General features: G+C 36.0%; 1 protein-coding gene across 10 annotated transcripts in view; it reads left to right on the forward strand.

Annotated features, from left to right (window-relative positions):
* AKAP7 (A-kinase anchoring protein 7) overlaps nt 1-13,346 on the forward strand; it is a 74,759-nt gene that overhangs the window by 11,928 nt on the left and 49,485 nt on the right. For all 10 annotated transcript variants that reach the window (XR_006168379.1, XM_042816247.1, XM_042816260.1 and 7 more), the window contains exons 5-6: nt 463-623; nt 11,075-11,187. Coding sequence is in view for 9 of the 10 variants with exons in the window: in XM_042816247.1 (XP_042672181.1) it covers nt 463-623; nt 11,075-11,187 (274 nt within the window). In the remaining variant the exon portion in view is untranslated. The remainder of the gene's footprint in view (nt 1-462; nt 624-11,074; nt 11,188-13,346) is intronic.

Here is a 13,346-nt window from a genome sequence, read left to right on the forward strand (position 1 = left end):
ATGTCACTAACATCTGTTTATACTTTTAAGTAACATTCTATGGCAAGTTTGAAGGAATCAGAATCTTAGAGCATCCCACTCAGATAGCAGGGCATGAACAAAAGTAAATTACTTTAAGAATAGAAAACAAAATGCTTCTCAATAAGCATCTTAAATGTGATGCACAGAGTAATAGAGACACTGTCATCTTAATATCTAGTCATTCAGATGAACTCTGTTCAGGAATTACACCTGTGGCTGTCTGCCTTACTGTTTCTAGTTTTACAGCAGGATGTGTGAACCAGTTTGCCATTACAAAATAGTGAGAATACTGACTGCACTGATAGTAAGTAGTGCAGAAATACTTGAGCAAATAGTAAATTAATACTAAAAATTTTGAGATTTTTGTATAGAGAGATTAATAATATATAAACAATATTAAAATATGTGACTATGACATACATATTATCTTTCCCTTGACAGAGCAGTTGGTGCTCTTTCTGACAGCAAGGATTTTGTAGAAGATCTCCTAAAAGGAAAAACGGTGGATTTGTCTTTTCAAGGAATCGATCACTTCAAAAATGAAGTTGGGTTTGTGCAGCTGGCAGAAAATGATCATAGAGCTGTACTTTCGGAAATAGCAGGTACAACTTGTGAATATAATGTTAAGTGCTTTAAAGACTTTCTAGCAACCTTATGAAGTAAGCCTTACCTAGATCATAGTGGAGCACAAATATGAGTAAGCTGGTACTAATTTAGTCAACACTGATTTACCTTTAACAGCTGCTATTGTTACACAGTTGATTTCTCAGCATACCTGAAAGGGACTTTAATTACAGTGCCATTCTATGAGATCTTTTTACTTAGCATATATAAAAAGCACAGCACAAGCTTATAGATGGATAAAAAGACTTTACCTTGTTTTGGTTCAAACACTGTGTGTTGTTTCTCAGCTGATATGCACTTTATCTGACTTGTAAAGTTGCACAGTTCTCTTTAGTGTTCATGCTGAACAGAGTACTGAGAGTTGGTGGTATTTGTTCCTCTTCTATGGTCTGGGAGTCTTTAAGTTTTGTGTTTCCTCTGTGCAATATGTATAACTCTTAAACCTCATCACATGCTTGAGTATAACTGCACATACACACACAGAATTGTATACACATTTACATATATTTATATAGAAGTATATACATAAAATCAATTTGAGACTTTCTCTCCACCTCTGGAGGATAAAGGGAAATCAGAACATGGCTGATGTACCAAAGGAATCAAATCCATGTCCACACAGCTTTAGCCTGAGTTTTTTTTTTTTTTTTTTTTTTTTTTTTTTTTTTTTTGTTTTTTTTTTTTGTTTTGGGGTTTTGTTGTTTTGAGTGCTTGTGGAACCAGTCTGTGGCTTGTTCAGTGTTATTGCCTTCATTTAACAATTATGAAATTACTGAAAAATGTTGCAGGTGCACAGTATTACACGTGTACCTGCATGTACCTGCATGAGCAATTCAGGAGCATAACTCTCAGTTAACAGTGAAACTAAGGCCACTGTCCTAGTCAGACACACAAAACATATCTAAAATAGAGTTTTCAAGTTGCAGGAATATACAAATTAAAAGTCATATAACTGTCAGCTAAGAAATAGCAAACAAAGTAAGGTAGAGTGGAGATTTTTTTCTGTCCACAAGGCTACACTCAAACTATGTTGTTTACAGATAGTAATTAAAAATTCTCAGCAAACATTACTAATTCATCAGTGTCCTTCAAAGCACTTTAAAACAACGCCAGCAATTCTACCTATTCCCTGAAAAAACTATTTTAAAGAGTCATGCAGCATTGAGGAATTATCTTTTGTGCTTTGAGGAATGTGAGGTCACTCTACTTTCTTAATGATGCAACAACCCATATGGGACATTTTGCAGAACAGCAAAGACTGCTGCTGTCACAAAATCTCTTGTGCAATCCAGAATGGATAAATGGAGCTGGTATTGCATCCATTGAAAAGAACAAATGAGTATTTCGCTTACATTAACTTCTGGAACCAATTATAGTACCTCTCATGACTTTGGTTGTGTTGGATGCTTCATCTATCAAGTTGCATGGTGAAGCTTTCAAAGTGCCTTTTGATGCTCAGGTTGTCAACAAAATTAAAGTTGAAAAAAAAAAGTTGAATTAAAATGATCACATTTTATCTATCATTATCTACATCTATCATATATCTACATCTGTATGGTGTAGATACATTTTGGTGCACTCCTCCACTCAGATACCATGTAGTAGTTTCTGGACTGTACTTGAAACAGTAAACATACCTTCTAATACAAAGAAGCACATTAGCAGAAATACACGGTTGAGTTTTTCCATAACAAGTTTCTCATATACATTCAAAAATAAGCTGTATGTCAAAAATATACCTTGTATGCCTGCTCTGTGGATAGTATCCTGAGTATACAATTTAGGAAGACAGCTACAAGAGAAGATACTGGGAACTCTTTGCTGGACTTCTGTGAATCAGGATCTGTACACAGCTACATGTTTGACATAAGACAACTGTTGAAAATGTATTTTTCCATTTGTGAAAGCTGTATTCTCTCCAAACATAGCTTGTCTGTAATATAACTTGGGTCCCTGCTTTTCCCTTACTTGAAAAAGAGAAGGCACTGGAGAGACCTCATTGCAGCTTTCCAGTACTTGAAGGGATCATATAAACAGAGGGAGAACGGCTGTTTATGAGGGTGGATAGTGATAGGACAAGGGGGAATGGTTTTAAACAAGAGACAGGAGAGGTTTAGGTTAGATATAAGGAGGAAGTTTTCACACAGAGGCTGGTGACAGACTGGAACAGGTTGCCCAAGGAGGTTGTGGATGCCCAATCCCTGGAGGCATTGAAGGCAAGGCTGGATGTGGCTCTGGGCAGCCTGGTCTGGTGGTTGGCGACCCTGCACATAGCAGGGGGTTGAAACTCAGTGATTATTGTGGTCCTTTTCAACCCAGGGCATTCTGTGATTCACTGGAACTGGTTTTAAAACTGAAGCTTGCAGAAAGAAAAAACTTCCATTGTTGTTTGAAGGATGTTAATGATTCTGTTGTCTGTGGAAGAGCAAACTCCTGTAGCTGGTTTGGTTTCTGGCAAGATCTAAGCTTAGTTTCTTACAGAGTTACTATTGTGTTCCTTCCAAGTTGTATGTGGTTTCTGCCGCACTCTTACGGTGAATTCTGTTTTCACCTGTTATTTTGCATTCTTGAAGATGTTGAAAGAGGATTATCAGTAACACAATAGAAAATGCATTAAGTTCACATTAGCTTCCTGCAAGATACTGTTCCATAAGTAACATGGGAGTTTGATACGGATAACATCTGTATATACTGAAGAACCATCATGGCGAGTTCCATGTCTAGTAACACTAACGTAAGCAGAAGATTGGTAGAGAAAAAAGTTCAGGAAAAGCAGAGGTAATATCTTCTGTCTGTTGTGATTTCCTATTTATTCCCTAGCAATCCATTAACAGAGATTAGGATATATTATCTACTAGAAATAACACTATTTTTAAGTATTAACTAAGGAGCATGAGGAGTACTGAAATCCATTTTTGTCTAAGCCTTCTTAGAAGGCTGTGGCTAAAAAACTAAGTAAGTACAGTGATTTTAAAGAAGTTGTCATTTTTTGTACTTCATTATGCCATGGAATATTTGAAGTAGTAAGTGAATTTGAAAAATAACAGATTTCATTTTTACAATTATATTAAAAATGCTGTTTGAAACGGATACAAGTGAATGAGTGAATCCTGTTTGTTGTTGATTTGTTGGTTTTTTTGTTTTGTTTTGTTTTTTAATACCATAGGGTTTGTAGTTTCAAGTTTAGGGATGAATGGTGGTGCCAGTTGCATTCTGGTCACCAGAGGGAGCCTGAATTCCATCAACAAGAGTTACTGATGTTTTGGCAGTTGACTGTTTCTACTGCTTTCAATCCTTTGTTTTTTAAAGAAATGTTAAATTATTCTAATTACGTTAAAATGTTTAATCAAATGTTTTAAAACTCTTTAATTAATTAGATGAGGAAAACAAGTAGTATGCCTAACTTCTCTAACTTTAGTTTCCTAAAAATGTCATTTAGTCTAATTTCTCTATGCTAGTTTTCATAGCAGTCACCACTAGAGAGAGAAATGGAGAGGCAGTCACAGCCTGTTTCTCTAAGTGCATTGCAGCTTTACTCAAGCATAACACAGCATTACAACTGTGCCAAAGCAGTATGGCTCCCTGCTGTGCTGTGGGATTCTGCAATCACACAGTGAATTCGGCTGTGATTAAACTCACCTTTTTTTCCTTTGCCAGGTAATTTTAACCTTTACAATTTGTCAGTGTAGTTTGCTGAAATGCTACATGACTGTCAGCACAAATGACAGGAGTGGTGGCTGACCTGGGGCTAGAGAGCAGGAGCCTCTTTAAAAGGTTATGTAACCACATATTTGTCATCTGTCTTAGGGTGATTTATGTTCCCTGACTTCAGAGAGCCTAAAGAAATACTTTAATTCAGTTAATTTAGTTCACTTAGCTTCCAGATGGCTGATGCTAAGATAAATACATTTTGTCTCTTGTCAGTTATTTTTAAACCACATTGTGTGATGTAAAAATCATGAACTCAAAACTGTTGTAGTTTTTCATTAAAATAACTAATTTGTAAAAAGTGAACAAAAAGCTGCTAGTCCAAATCCCTAAGAACACTATTCAAGATACACTGCTGGGGTAGGTTAGGCTTTTCTTCCAGTCCATGTACCCGTGTTAGTTACTGTTCTTACGAATGCGTGATCCTACTTCCGATCATAGTTTTTCCACAAACTCATAAGAGGTAAACAACAAGCAAGAAAAACACAAGAAGGAATAGATCTCAAATGTTGTTGGCCTGTGTAGAAACTTGGCTCATGCACGGCACAAAGAAAAGCATGCTCTAAAGTTTAAAGTAACTGGCAGTTGGATTTTTCTTTTTTTCTTAAAAAATATAAAGTATGTATGTATAGGCTGATACAGATTACCATGCGATTAATACACCCATCAGAAAAAAAAAAGTGGTTTTGCTGATTGCATTGCAAGAGCCAAGACACCTACCTGGTAGTAGACTAGAGCATTGTTTGTGCCTTTTGATATGATGTGGTTTTCTGCATGCAGCCTTTTCTAATTAAGCCTTTTGCTACATGTCAGTTTTCATTTTAGGCCCTTTGAATAGACAAATGCTGACAAAAGAGGTATACATTTTAATGAAAATAAACAATAACCATTAAAGCTTAGCACCAGTTAATTTTATGTGTTGGTACTCCTTGTAAGTAATAGTTATTAAACACTACCAAAGTATCATGCTCAAGATCTTATTATTCAGTAGTGAATGTTTAATGCTGTGACCAGCAAAAGAGGCCGAAGGGGATATGAGAAACACTGGACTGGGGTGGGGGCCTGGCTTTGTACTGTGGTGCCACTCACCTTTCAGTTCCCTGCACTTACACTCAGACGGGATCTTAAAATTCAGGACCAGCTGCACGGCAGGAGGCAGAATAGCAAAAACAATGTCTAGTCTGCTGAGAAAAATGCAAAAATATGATTTGACTCTATAATGAGGGCATTTTCAGGGAAGTTTTTCAGGCAGAGAGGGCAGATGTAAGGGGGATTCTTTTGTCATGATGACAAACATTTAGGAAGTACTGGGGTGAATTAAAAGCACTATAGGAACTAAGTTCCATTAAGAATTCATGTTGAGCCTTCACATTATTGTCTTGTCAGGCTTACCTTACATATTAGCATCTGTGTACAAAGTGTGGATTGCTTGATCCAGGTGCTCTCTTGATCTTAATGAATGAACACATTTGTTCTTTTATATACCTGTGTAATGATGGAGACAAAGACAACAACCCATGGTTATTACCGATGCATGTCTGAAATAACTGTATAGCTCACTGATGCATGATAGTGGCAACTCACTGTGGAAAAGCCTAAGTAACTACAAAAGAACTATTGGGAAATAGCCTAGACTATGTCTTGCCTGCTGGTCCAGTGCAAAGCTGCCTGCCTATCTGTAGAGAAATGCTGAGCATGTTACACTCAATACTACTGTGAAAGTAAGGATGACCTGAAGACCCAATTTGTAATACCCAAAACTTTGCTAAGTGGTAGCCAACAAAGTATTCTCCTAAAATAACAACTAGGAACTTAAGAAAAGTGTACATTACTTAGTGTGTTAAATTTATAATTGTAAGTGTAATTTAACAATTCTTAGCTTCCCTGTGTCTTCAGTTTTAAGAGAATAGTCAGGAACACTTCAACTAAGTCTTCTAATTTAGGGACCATGGTTTAAAAACGAGCAGAAATTAATAAACTGGAAGAAAATCTGAAAGCATAGTAGTTTCATGCATTCAATGAAATATTGGAAAAGAAGAAGGCTATTATGGATTATTATTCAATATACAATTGTAGCAGTTAGGCAGATCAAACCAATGGGAAAAGCTTACATCAAAGGCGTGATGGTAAAAGAACCAGCACATTAGAAAGGTACTATAAGGAAAAAGAATAAGATTACATACCCATATCACAAGATTCCAGGATCACAAGAGAAAGCTTCATCAAAGAAGGATCTCCAAGAAGAAATCTTTCCCCAGAGGCAGTCAGCCCTTAAATCAGGGCTAAGAGAGGTGCAGCCAGGCTCCACCCCTTCCAGTCACACGAGTGGATTACCTTCACCTGTGCTCCTAGGGCTGACCAGGTCCTTTCCCCAGGTAATCAAGCAGTGGTTCAGGCTGTGACCCAACAGTTCACATACAGCAATTTTTCTGTGAATCATTCTGTATTGATCTAGCTGTGGAATTTCTGAGCCTTTCAAGTTTATAGCTGTTCTGGACAAGTTTCATGTATTGTATTTCAGGTCTAATTATGGGAAAACAGTTGTCTAATGAATTTAGCTACATCCAATATAAAAGGCACAGATGACATTCAGTAATTTTGACATTGTAAAAATAATGTGCAAAGTGATATTGCAGAGTACAGCGAACTGCATGAAAGATGGTCTGAAAGCTGTCCAAAAGTTTGTTATAGGAAGTCACTGAGCTTGCAAATATAGCCTTAACTTTTTGAGGGTATTCTTTGAAGCTGCAAAAACTGGTCACCCTGAAATTAATAAGGGAAAATACAGATCCTCTTAGTTTTTCAGTCCAGCTAGTAATGTCATGTATGAGGGAAAGATGGTAGATGCTTAGACCCATGTGCACTGTCTGTCTATCATTCTTGTCACTGACCTCTGCTTGCTTTCAGATCAGGCAATCCTCATCATGAAGTTTAACTTTCACATATTTGTTCATTCTTCAAATCCCCTTTCATAAAATCCCTTAAGCCTGGAACTTTTTTTCTGCCCACAAAATCCATGCTTCCTATCCCCATTCTTTTAAAACCCTCCTTGTGATCTCTTCTTCTGAGGGCTGCATAGATATTAATAGCATTACATTATCTTCTACTCTTCCTGTGCTCTCAGAATAACATTTTGCTTTGTTTCTTTCTTTCCCCTCCATCTCCTCAGATTTCTTCCTATTTTCATTATCTCTGAGGAAAGAAACACTGTGGTATGACATTTGTAAGTCACCTTAACCTGTAAAATGTCAAAGTGTACTACAAAGCCATACAACTGAAGTTATCTGTAGTGCCAGTAAGTGTGGCCAATCTTTTGAGCCTGTGATATTTATATAATGATCTATCCCACAGCAAAGGAGGATGTGTGAGGAGGTTATGTCCGATCACCATGGGAACACACATGGGCACACACATAAACATGTAAATAGATCAAATTTAAAACTGCAGTCTCTCTTGTTTTCTACTTCACAGCAGTTTTTCTTTATGTTTTTTCTTCTTTAGAATTTCCAGATAGGAAAAAAAGATGATTTTGAAAAGATGATTGGAAACAAAATTATAAATATGTTTATTTAGCACAAAATGAAGACACCCATGCTACGTGGCTGCTGTTCGGCATTATTAAATGTAGGTTCCTTACTGTCCCACTGTAACACACATTTATAGAACCATCATAATCATTCTACCTTGTTGAAAATACCATGTTTTAAATCCCATGATTGGCTAAACCACTGCTGTGACACTGAGCTCTTAGAGGAATTAGGGACATATCTCTGTAATCACATCTTCATCACCACAGATCTTAATTGCAGAGGGGAGAGATAAGACATGGTGGCAGAAGAGTTGAGCTTCACAGTCGAGAAAAAAAGACTACAAACCATGAGACTATCACAGGGTAGCATGAACTTGTTTTTAATGACTAATCCTTTGCTGGAGTATCAAAGTCAAGGAGTCCCCAGATGATGCTGTTCAGAGGACCAAATAAAGGAAGCAGAAAATGGGTTTGTTACCAACCATTTCAGTTTTAAATTCATCTAACGCTTTATTCAGCATTTACTCTGCTTACCAACATCAGAAAATAAGCTGGCCATTGGAAGCACAGAAATACATGCCCAGCATTATTAATTGAGTTAATTTGAACTTCTGCATCTCAATTTGAATAAGCAGCAAACATTTATTTAGTTTTGATATGTTAATCTGTTGTTCATGAATTCTTGTGTGCACAGCTGCATAATAGCTTAGCAGGGATTCAGGGCAAAGGTAGAACTGTTTCCCACAGACACAAAATAATACAGGTAGGTAAGCTGATCTTGTGTATAGCCTCATATCCAAAGCTATTGACAGATAGTAGTTTAAGATATGTAGATGCATAGATCTACAGTTTACTTGTAGATCTGTATGGAAGTTATGCCTGTGCACTCATTTGGATGGAGAGGGAGGGAAGAATGGAGGAAGGGGATGGAAGGAAATAGGAACAAACTGAAACACAGGAGAGTTGGTCCAAATGTGGGAAAAGACTTCTCTACTGAGCACTGACACAGGATGTCCAGAGAGGCTGTGGAGCCTCCTCCTTGGCAGTATTCAGAAGCTGCTTGGACATGGACCTGGGCAGCCTGCTCTGGGTGGCCTTGCTTTAGGGGTCAGACCAGTTGGGCCAGAGGTCCCTGCCAACCTCAGCCATTCTATGATTCTGTAATATTTACTTACATACATAAATATACACATACATGCACTTTTATATAATCTTCTCATGTAACGAGAGGAATTAAATGAGAAAAGAATAGTGATTGTCCAACATAACACAGTGAGTTTGTTTGACTTGTGGGAAGGAAGTCCAGATCACTTTTGTACCTCATCTCTTGGGCTGCATCATACCTCCACCTCCTTCTCTATTTACATGCAGAATATGAATACATCCTCCAGAAAGAGAATTCTAGTAGCTTATTTTGAAACCCTGGCATTTACTTTAAAATTAAATTTTGATGCCTTTCTCATCTCTCTTTTCTCGATGTTATTACAAAAGTTGTAATTACAAATGTTTGCTTTACTTCATTGGCTGGGTAGTATAGTAGTAATTGCAAGAAATAAATTCGGATGGTAAATGAATGGAGACTCAAAAACCATAGAGTGAAACCAAATCTAATTTTACTGACTACCACAGGGCAAGTGACTGTTTATACCAATTGTTACCTGTGTTTTGAACAGTGTATTGTCGATTTGCCTGAATTTACTTGGCTATGGAAAAAAAGTGGCTTTAGTACTGACAATTCACACTGTCGCACAGCCAAATCTTCTCTCCAGCTGTCCAGTTTTCCACCAGAGACCCAATTCTAGCTTCAACAAAAAACTTCATGGGATCTCTAGAATCTTTTCTCTCCATTCAAGTGAAATATGTCAGCCTTCCAGTTTTAAGACATCTTATATAGAACTGTATTTTTTAGAACTCCTCTGATGTGAAGTCATGCACAAGCTTGTAAAATCTCTTCTTGTATGTGATTCCAAAGTACCTCACATATATTTACTATAGCAAACAATCAAAAAGGTAAGAGTAAGTACTAGAAGAATGTGTGAACTGGCAGACTCGTGCTAGCCAGCTTTAAATGCCTGAATTTTGGTTTATTGGGCCTTCCCTTTTTTCATCTAGCCTTGCTTTTCACTTCCCAGTGTAATGCATTTCCTTCCAAGGAGAAGAATAATGCAGTGGATCTTTCTGATACAGCTCAAGCATTTCAACCAGAAGTAATTCACATTACTGCAGATACATGATTATAGTAAGAGTAGATTAAATTCATCTGATAGGATTTTTTTTTCCTGTTTCGATTTTAGCTCAAGGATAGCGTGTGTCATCTAGATTTACAGCTAGTGAAAAATTTGAAGTTGTATTTGCACAGAAAAAAAATGTTAGCAGTTTTTCTGTTTTTCGATAATAGGAATATTCTGTTTGCCACAGGTTTTATCTATTTCATCTGAACTTTCAAAATTACAACAGATATTTTTCATTTATAGTATTTCAGTTTAAAAATAAAGCCTAGTTCAATAATTCCACTGAAATGTATTTCCAAGAAACAAAACATTATATTGGGCAGATTAGCTGTGATATGGTAAGCAAGGTCTGTGTAGTAGAGCTGCTTTGACCTTTGTGGTAGACAAATGTGTATTTCAAAATTAGAAAAAGAACTTCAAAGGCAACAGTGAAGACTAAAAAAGTAGAACAATAAGAATCTAACTTCAGTATACTTAGCATGTCTTGCAGCTCTGCCACATAAATTCAGTGACAGACTTTATAGCTTCCAACTTCAGGATTCCTTTAGTCTAAGAGGAATATTACCCAAATAGAGAAAGTAGGACTTATCACAGAACAATATTTTTAAAGACAGAAAATTTTGGTATTTGTTTATAGTCTTCCTGGAGTTTGCAAAACTTTTCAGTGAGAACTCCTGGACTGTTTTAATCTGACGGCAAAAGAAGGCAGCACTGATTGCTATTTAATTGCCATTATCTTACTAATGCCAAATTTGTGACCCATATTAATTGCAAATGCAAGAAGATTTTTGCATGAAACAGTGAATACCTTTGAAGTTGTGTAGAAACCTCTCTGCCTTTTGGTATTATATATTTTTTTTAAATACTGGCGTGGTTGTGACTCATACTACAGTCGGAAACACACTTTTAAGCATTCTGTGGTTTAATTTCTGAGTTCCTCTACATTTTCTTCCCCTCTTAGAGACTATGAGGAAGATATTTCAAGAAAAGGGCATCTTGGCAGGAGAAGAAAGAGCTTTTAAGCCCCATCTGACCTTTATGAAGTTGTCAAAATCAACACAGCTACGTAAGCAGGTGAGCTCAGGTTTCATGTAGCTCAGCAGCAATCCAGAAAGTTTAATTCGTAGATGAACGAAGGAGTTGCTTATGCTATAGCATCATAGTTTTACATCTTTGTAGCCAGCTGAAGAGGTAAGACTTTAAAATACTGATATGTTGGAAGGAATAATTAGTACATCTACTGTGTAAAAAGTAGTCCTATATTGTACTGTAGGTTAATACTCTTGATATTCGCATTACAGTAAAATCATAGCCTGTTTTCTTTTGTGAAACTATGCAAAGCAAAAAGGTGGAGTTACTTGTTCAAAATTACAGAATTAGTACTAAGGTGTAGATCACATAGTTGGAAATGCTGTCACAGAATTTATATGCTGCTTGCGTGGATATTGTTTGGTTACTCTGTGGGAGAAAATAGGTAAATAAACAGGGGAATTTATATGTTGATTATGCATAATGTGCAGGCTTGCATTTCTTTTGATTGAATATGTTTTGTTGAATTACACAGTAGTGATAAAATGCAGCATTATATTCTCTTGCAGGTATCTATTTCTTGCCCATTTATTAGCTTTTTTTTACAAGAAAAAGTAGACAAACTTAGAAGTAAGCTACAATAACTATAATGAGAAATACAGAGAAGCAATAATAGGATATTTAGCTTTTTATTTCACACTAACTTAACAGTAATTTATTATTAACATAAGATCTATCTCCATAAAATTTCTTTGCTGGTATAATAAAGCACAATACAGTGCTTTATGTAACCTTTCAACATTGGCTTGGAAAGTAATTTTCAGAAGAAATATTTTCTAAAAATAAGGATTAAAGTACACAGTACAATTATTGTCAGGTGATTTAGCAAGCATTAAAGTACTTTATTCATTAGAAAAAAAACTATAAAATCTGAAAGGTGAAGATCTTAATTAAGGAATATTCTGAAATCAGCTGGAAGATGGAATGAGTTCTGAGATGTATTAAGTAGCTTCAGGGACATAATGCATAATTGCTCTGAAGCAAAATAAGGACTTGTCTGCAGGTTGTAGGTGATGTGTTACAGCTCATCAAATTGTAGGCTGAAGCTTTTGCTTGTATTAACAGCTGCTTTTTAAAACATTCTAAAAATCCACAGCTTTTGCAGAATATCAGCTGTTCACCAATGTTACTGTTTTGTTAAAACATCTCAGATAATCAAGGTGCTTTTTTGCCAGTCTGCTTTTTTTTTTTTTTTTTTTTTTTTTAAACATTTATCTACCTTGCATGAAGTATTGGCCAGGATACATATTTTCTGTGTTCTGATATTCACAGCTACTGACAGAACCGGGTCGGTGTCATTTCAAATCATCTTCCTTAGTCCTCCATAATACTGGATAATACACATAGTATTCTGAAGATGCACTGTTTAGAAAGATATTATGTATTAAAAATCTGTAAATTATCAGGAATTTTTGTCAGTCAGTCCACTGTCTGGCATTAGCATCAGTCTTCTCTATCATTTTTATAATTGTGTCCATATATTTAGTAAGATAGTTTCTTTTAGTTTTCTTAGTTGCATTTCCTGACAACAATAAATAACAACATGAAACACAGAAATTCTATCTATTTTGTTGTATTTCTTAACATAATGTTGGATTGCATTTTCAGATCATATAACAGCATGAAAAACAAGAAATGGAGAGTGGATGACGATGGCATGAGAAAGCATATAAAAGAGTAAACAGAACAAAGTAGTTGACTTTAGTTCATAGCTACAGCTTCAAAAATATATCAGAATTTTTTAAAATGTGAGATTTCTAATTTGAATCAGTACTTTAAACCATTCTCCATACAATGACATCTAAACTCCACCAACATTTCCTTTTGTAAAAATAATTTTAAATATCTTTTTACATTTTGTGACCTATGTATCTTCTGAGAAGACCTGAACTTTCCAAAGTTGTCATGGGTATTTACAATGTAAAAGAGTTTGAGAGTTCAAAATGAAGAAAAATCTCAAGAAAACAGCTTTGCACTTTGAAGTCACAGCATTAAGCTAAAAATAGACAAAATGATAAATGATAAATATTAACAAAAACAGACAAACAAAAAAAACCCCACAACCTTGGAAATCAAAATTAGTGAAGGATAACATTTCAGATAAAGTGGACAAGGAAAGAGCTGCCTGAGTGCCCTCTCAGCTT

The sequence above is a fragment of the Centrocercus urophasianus genome, unplaced genomic scaffold (genome assembly GCF_019232065.1).
Source record: "Centrocercus urophasianus isolate 14NV4802_14NV808 unplaced genomic scaffold, USGS_Curo_1.0 seq_10, whole genome shotgun sequence".
Taxonomy (NCBI): domain Eukaryota; kingdom Metazoa; phylum Chordata; class Aves; order Galliformes; family Phasianidae; genus Centrocercus; species Centrocercus urophasianus.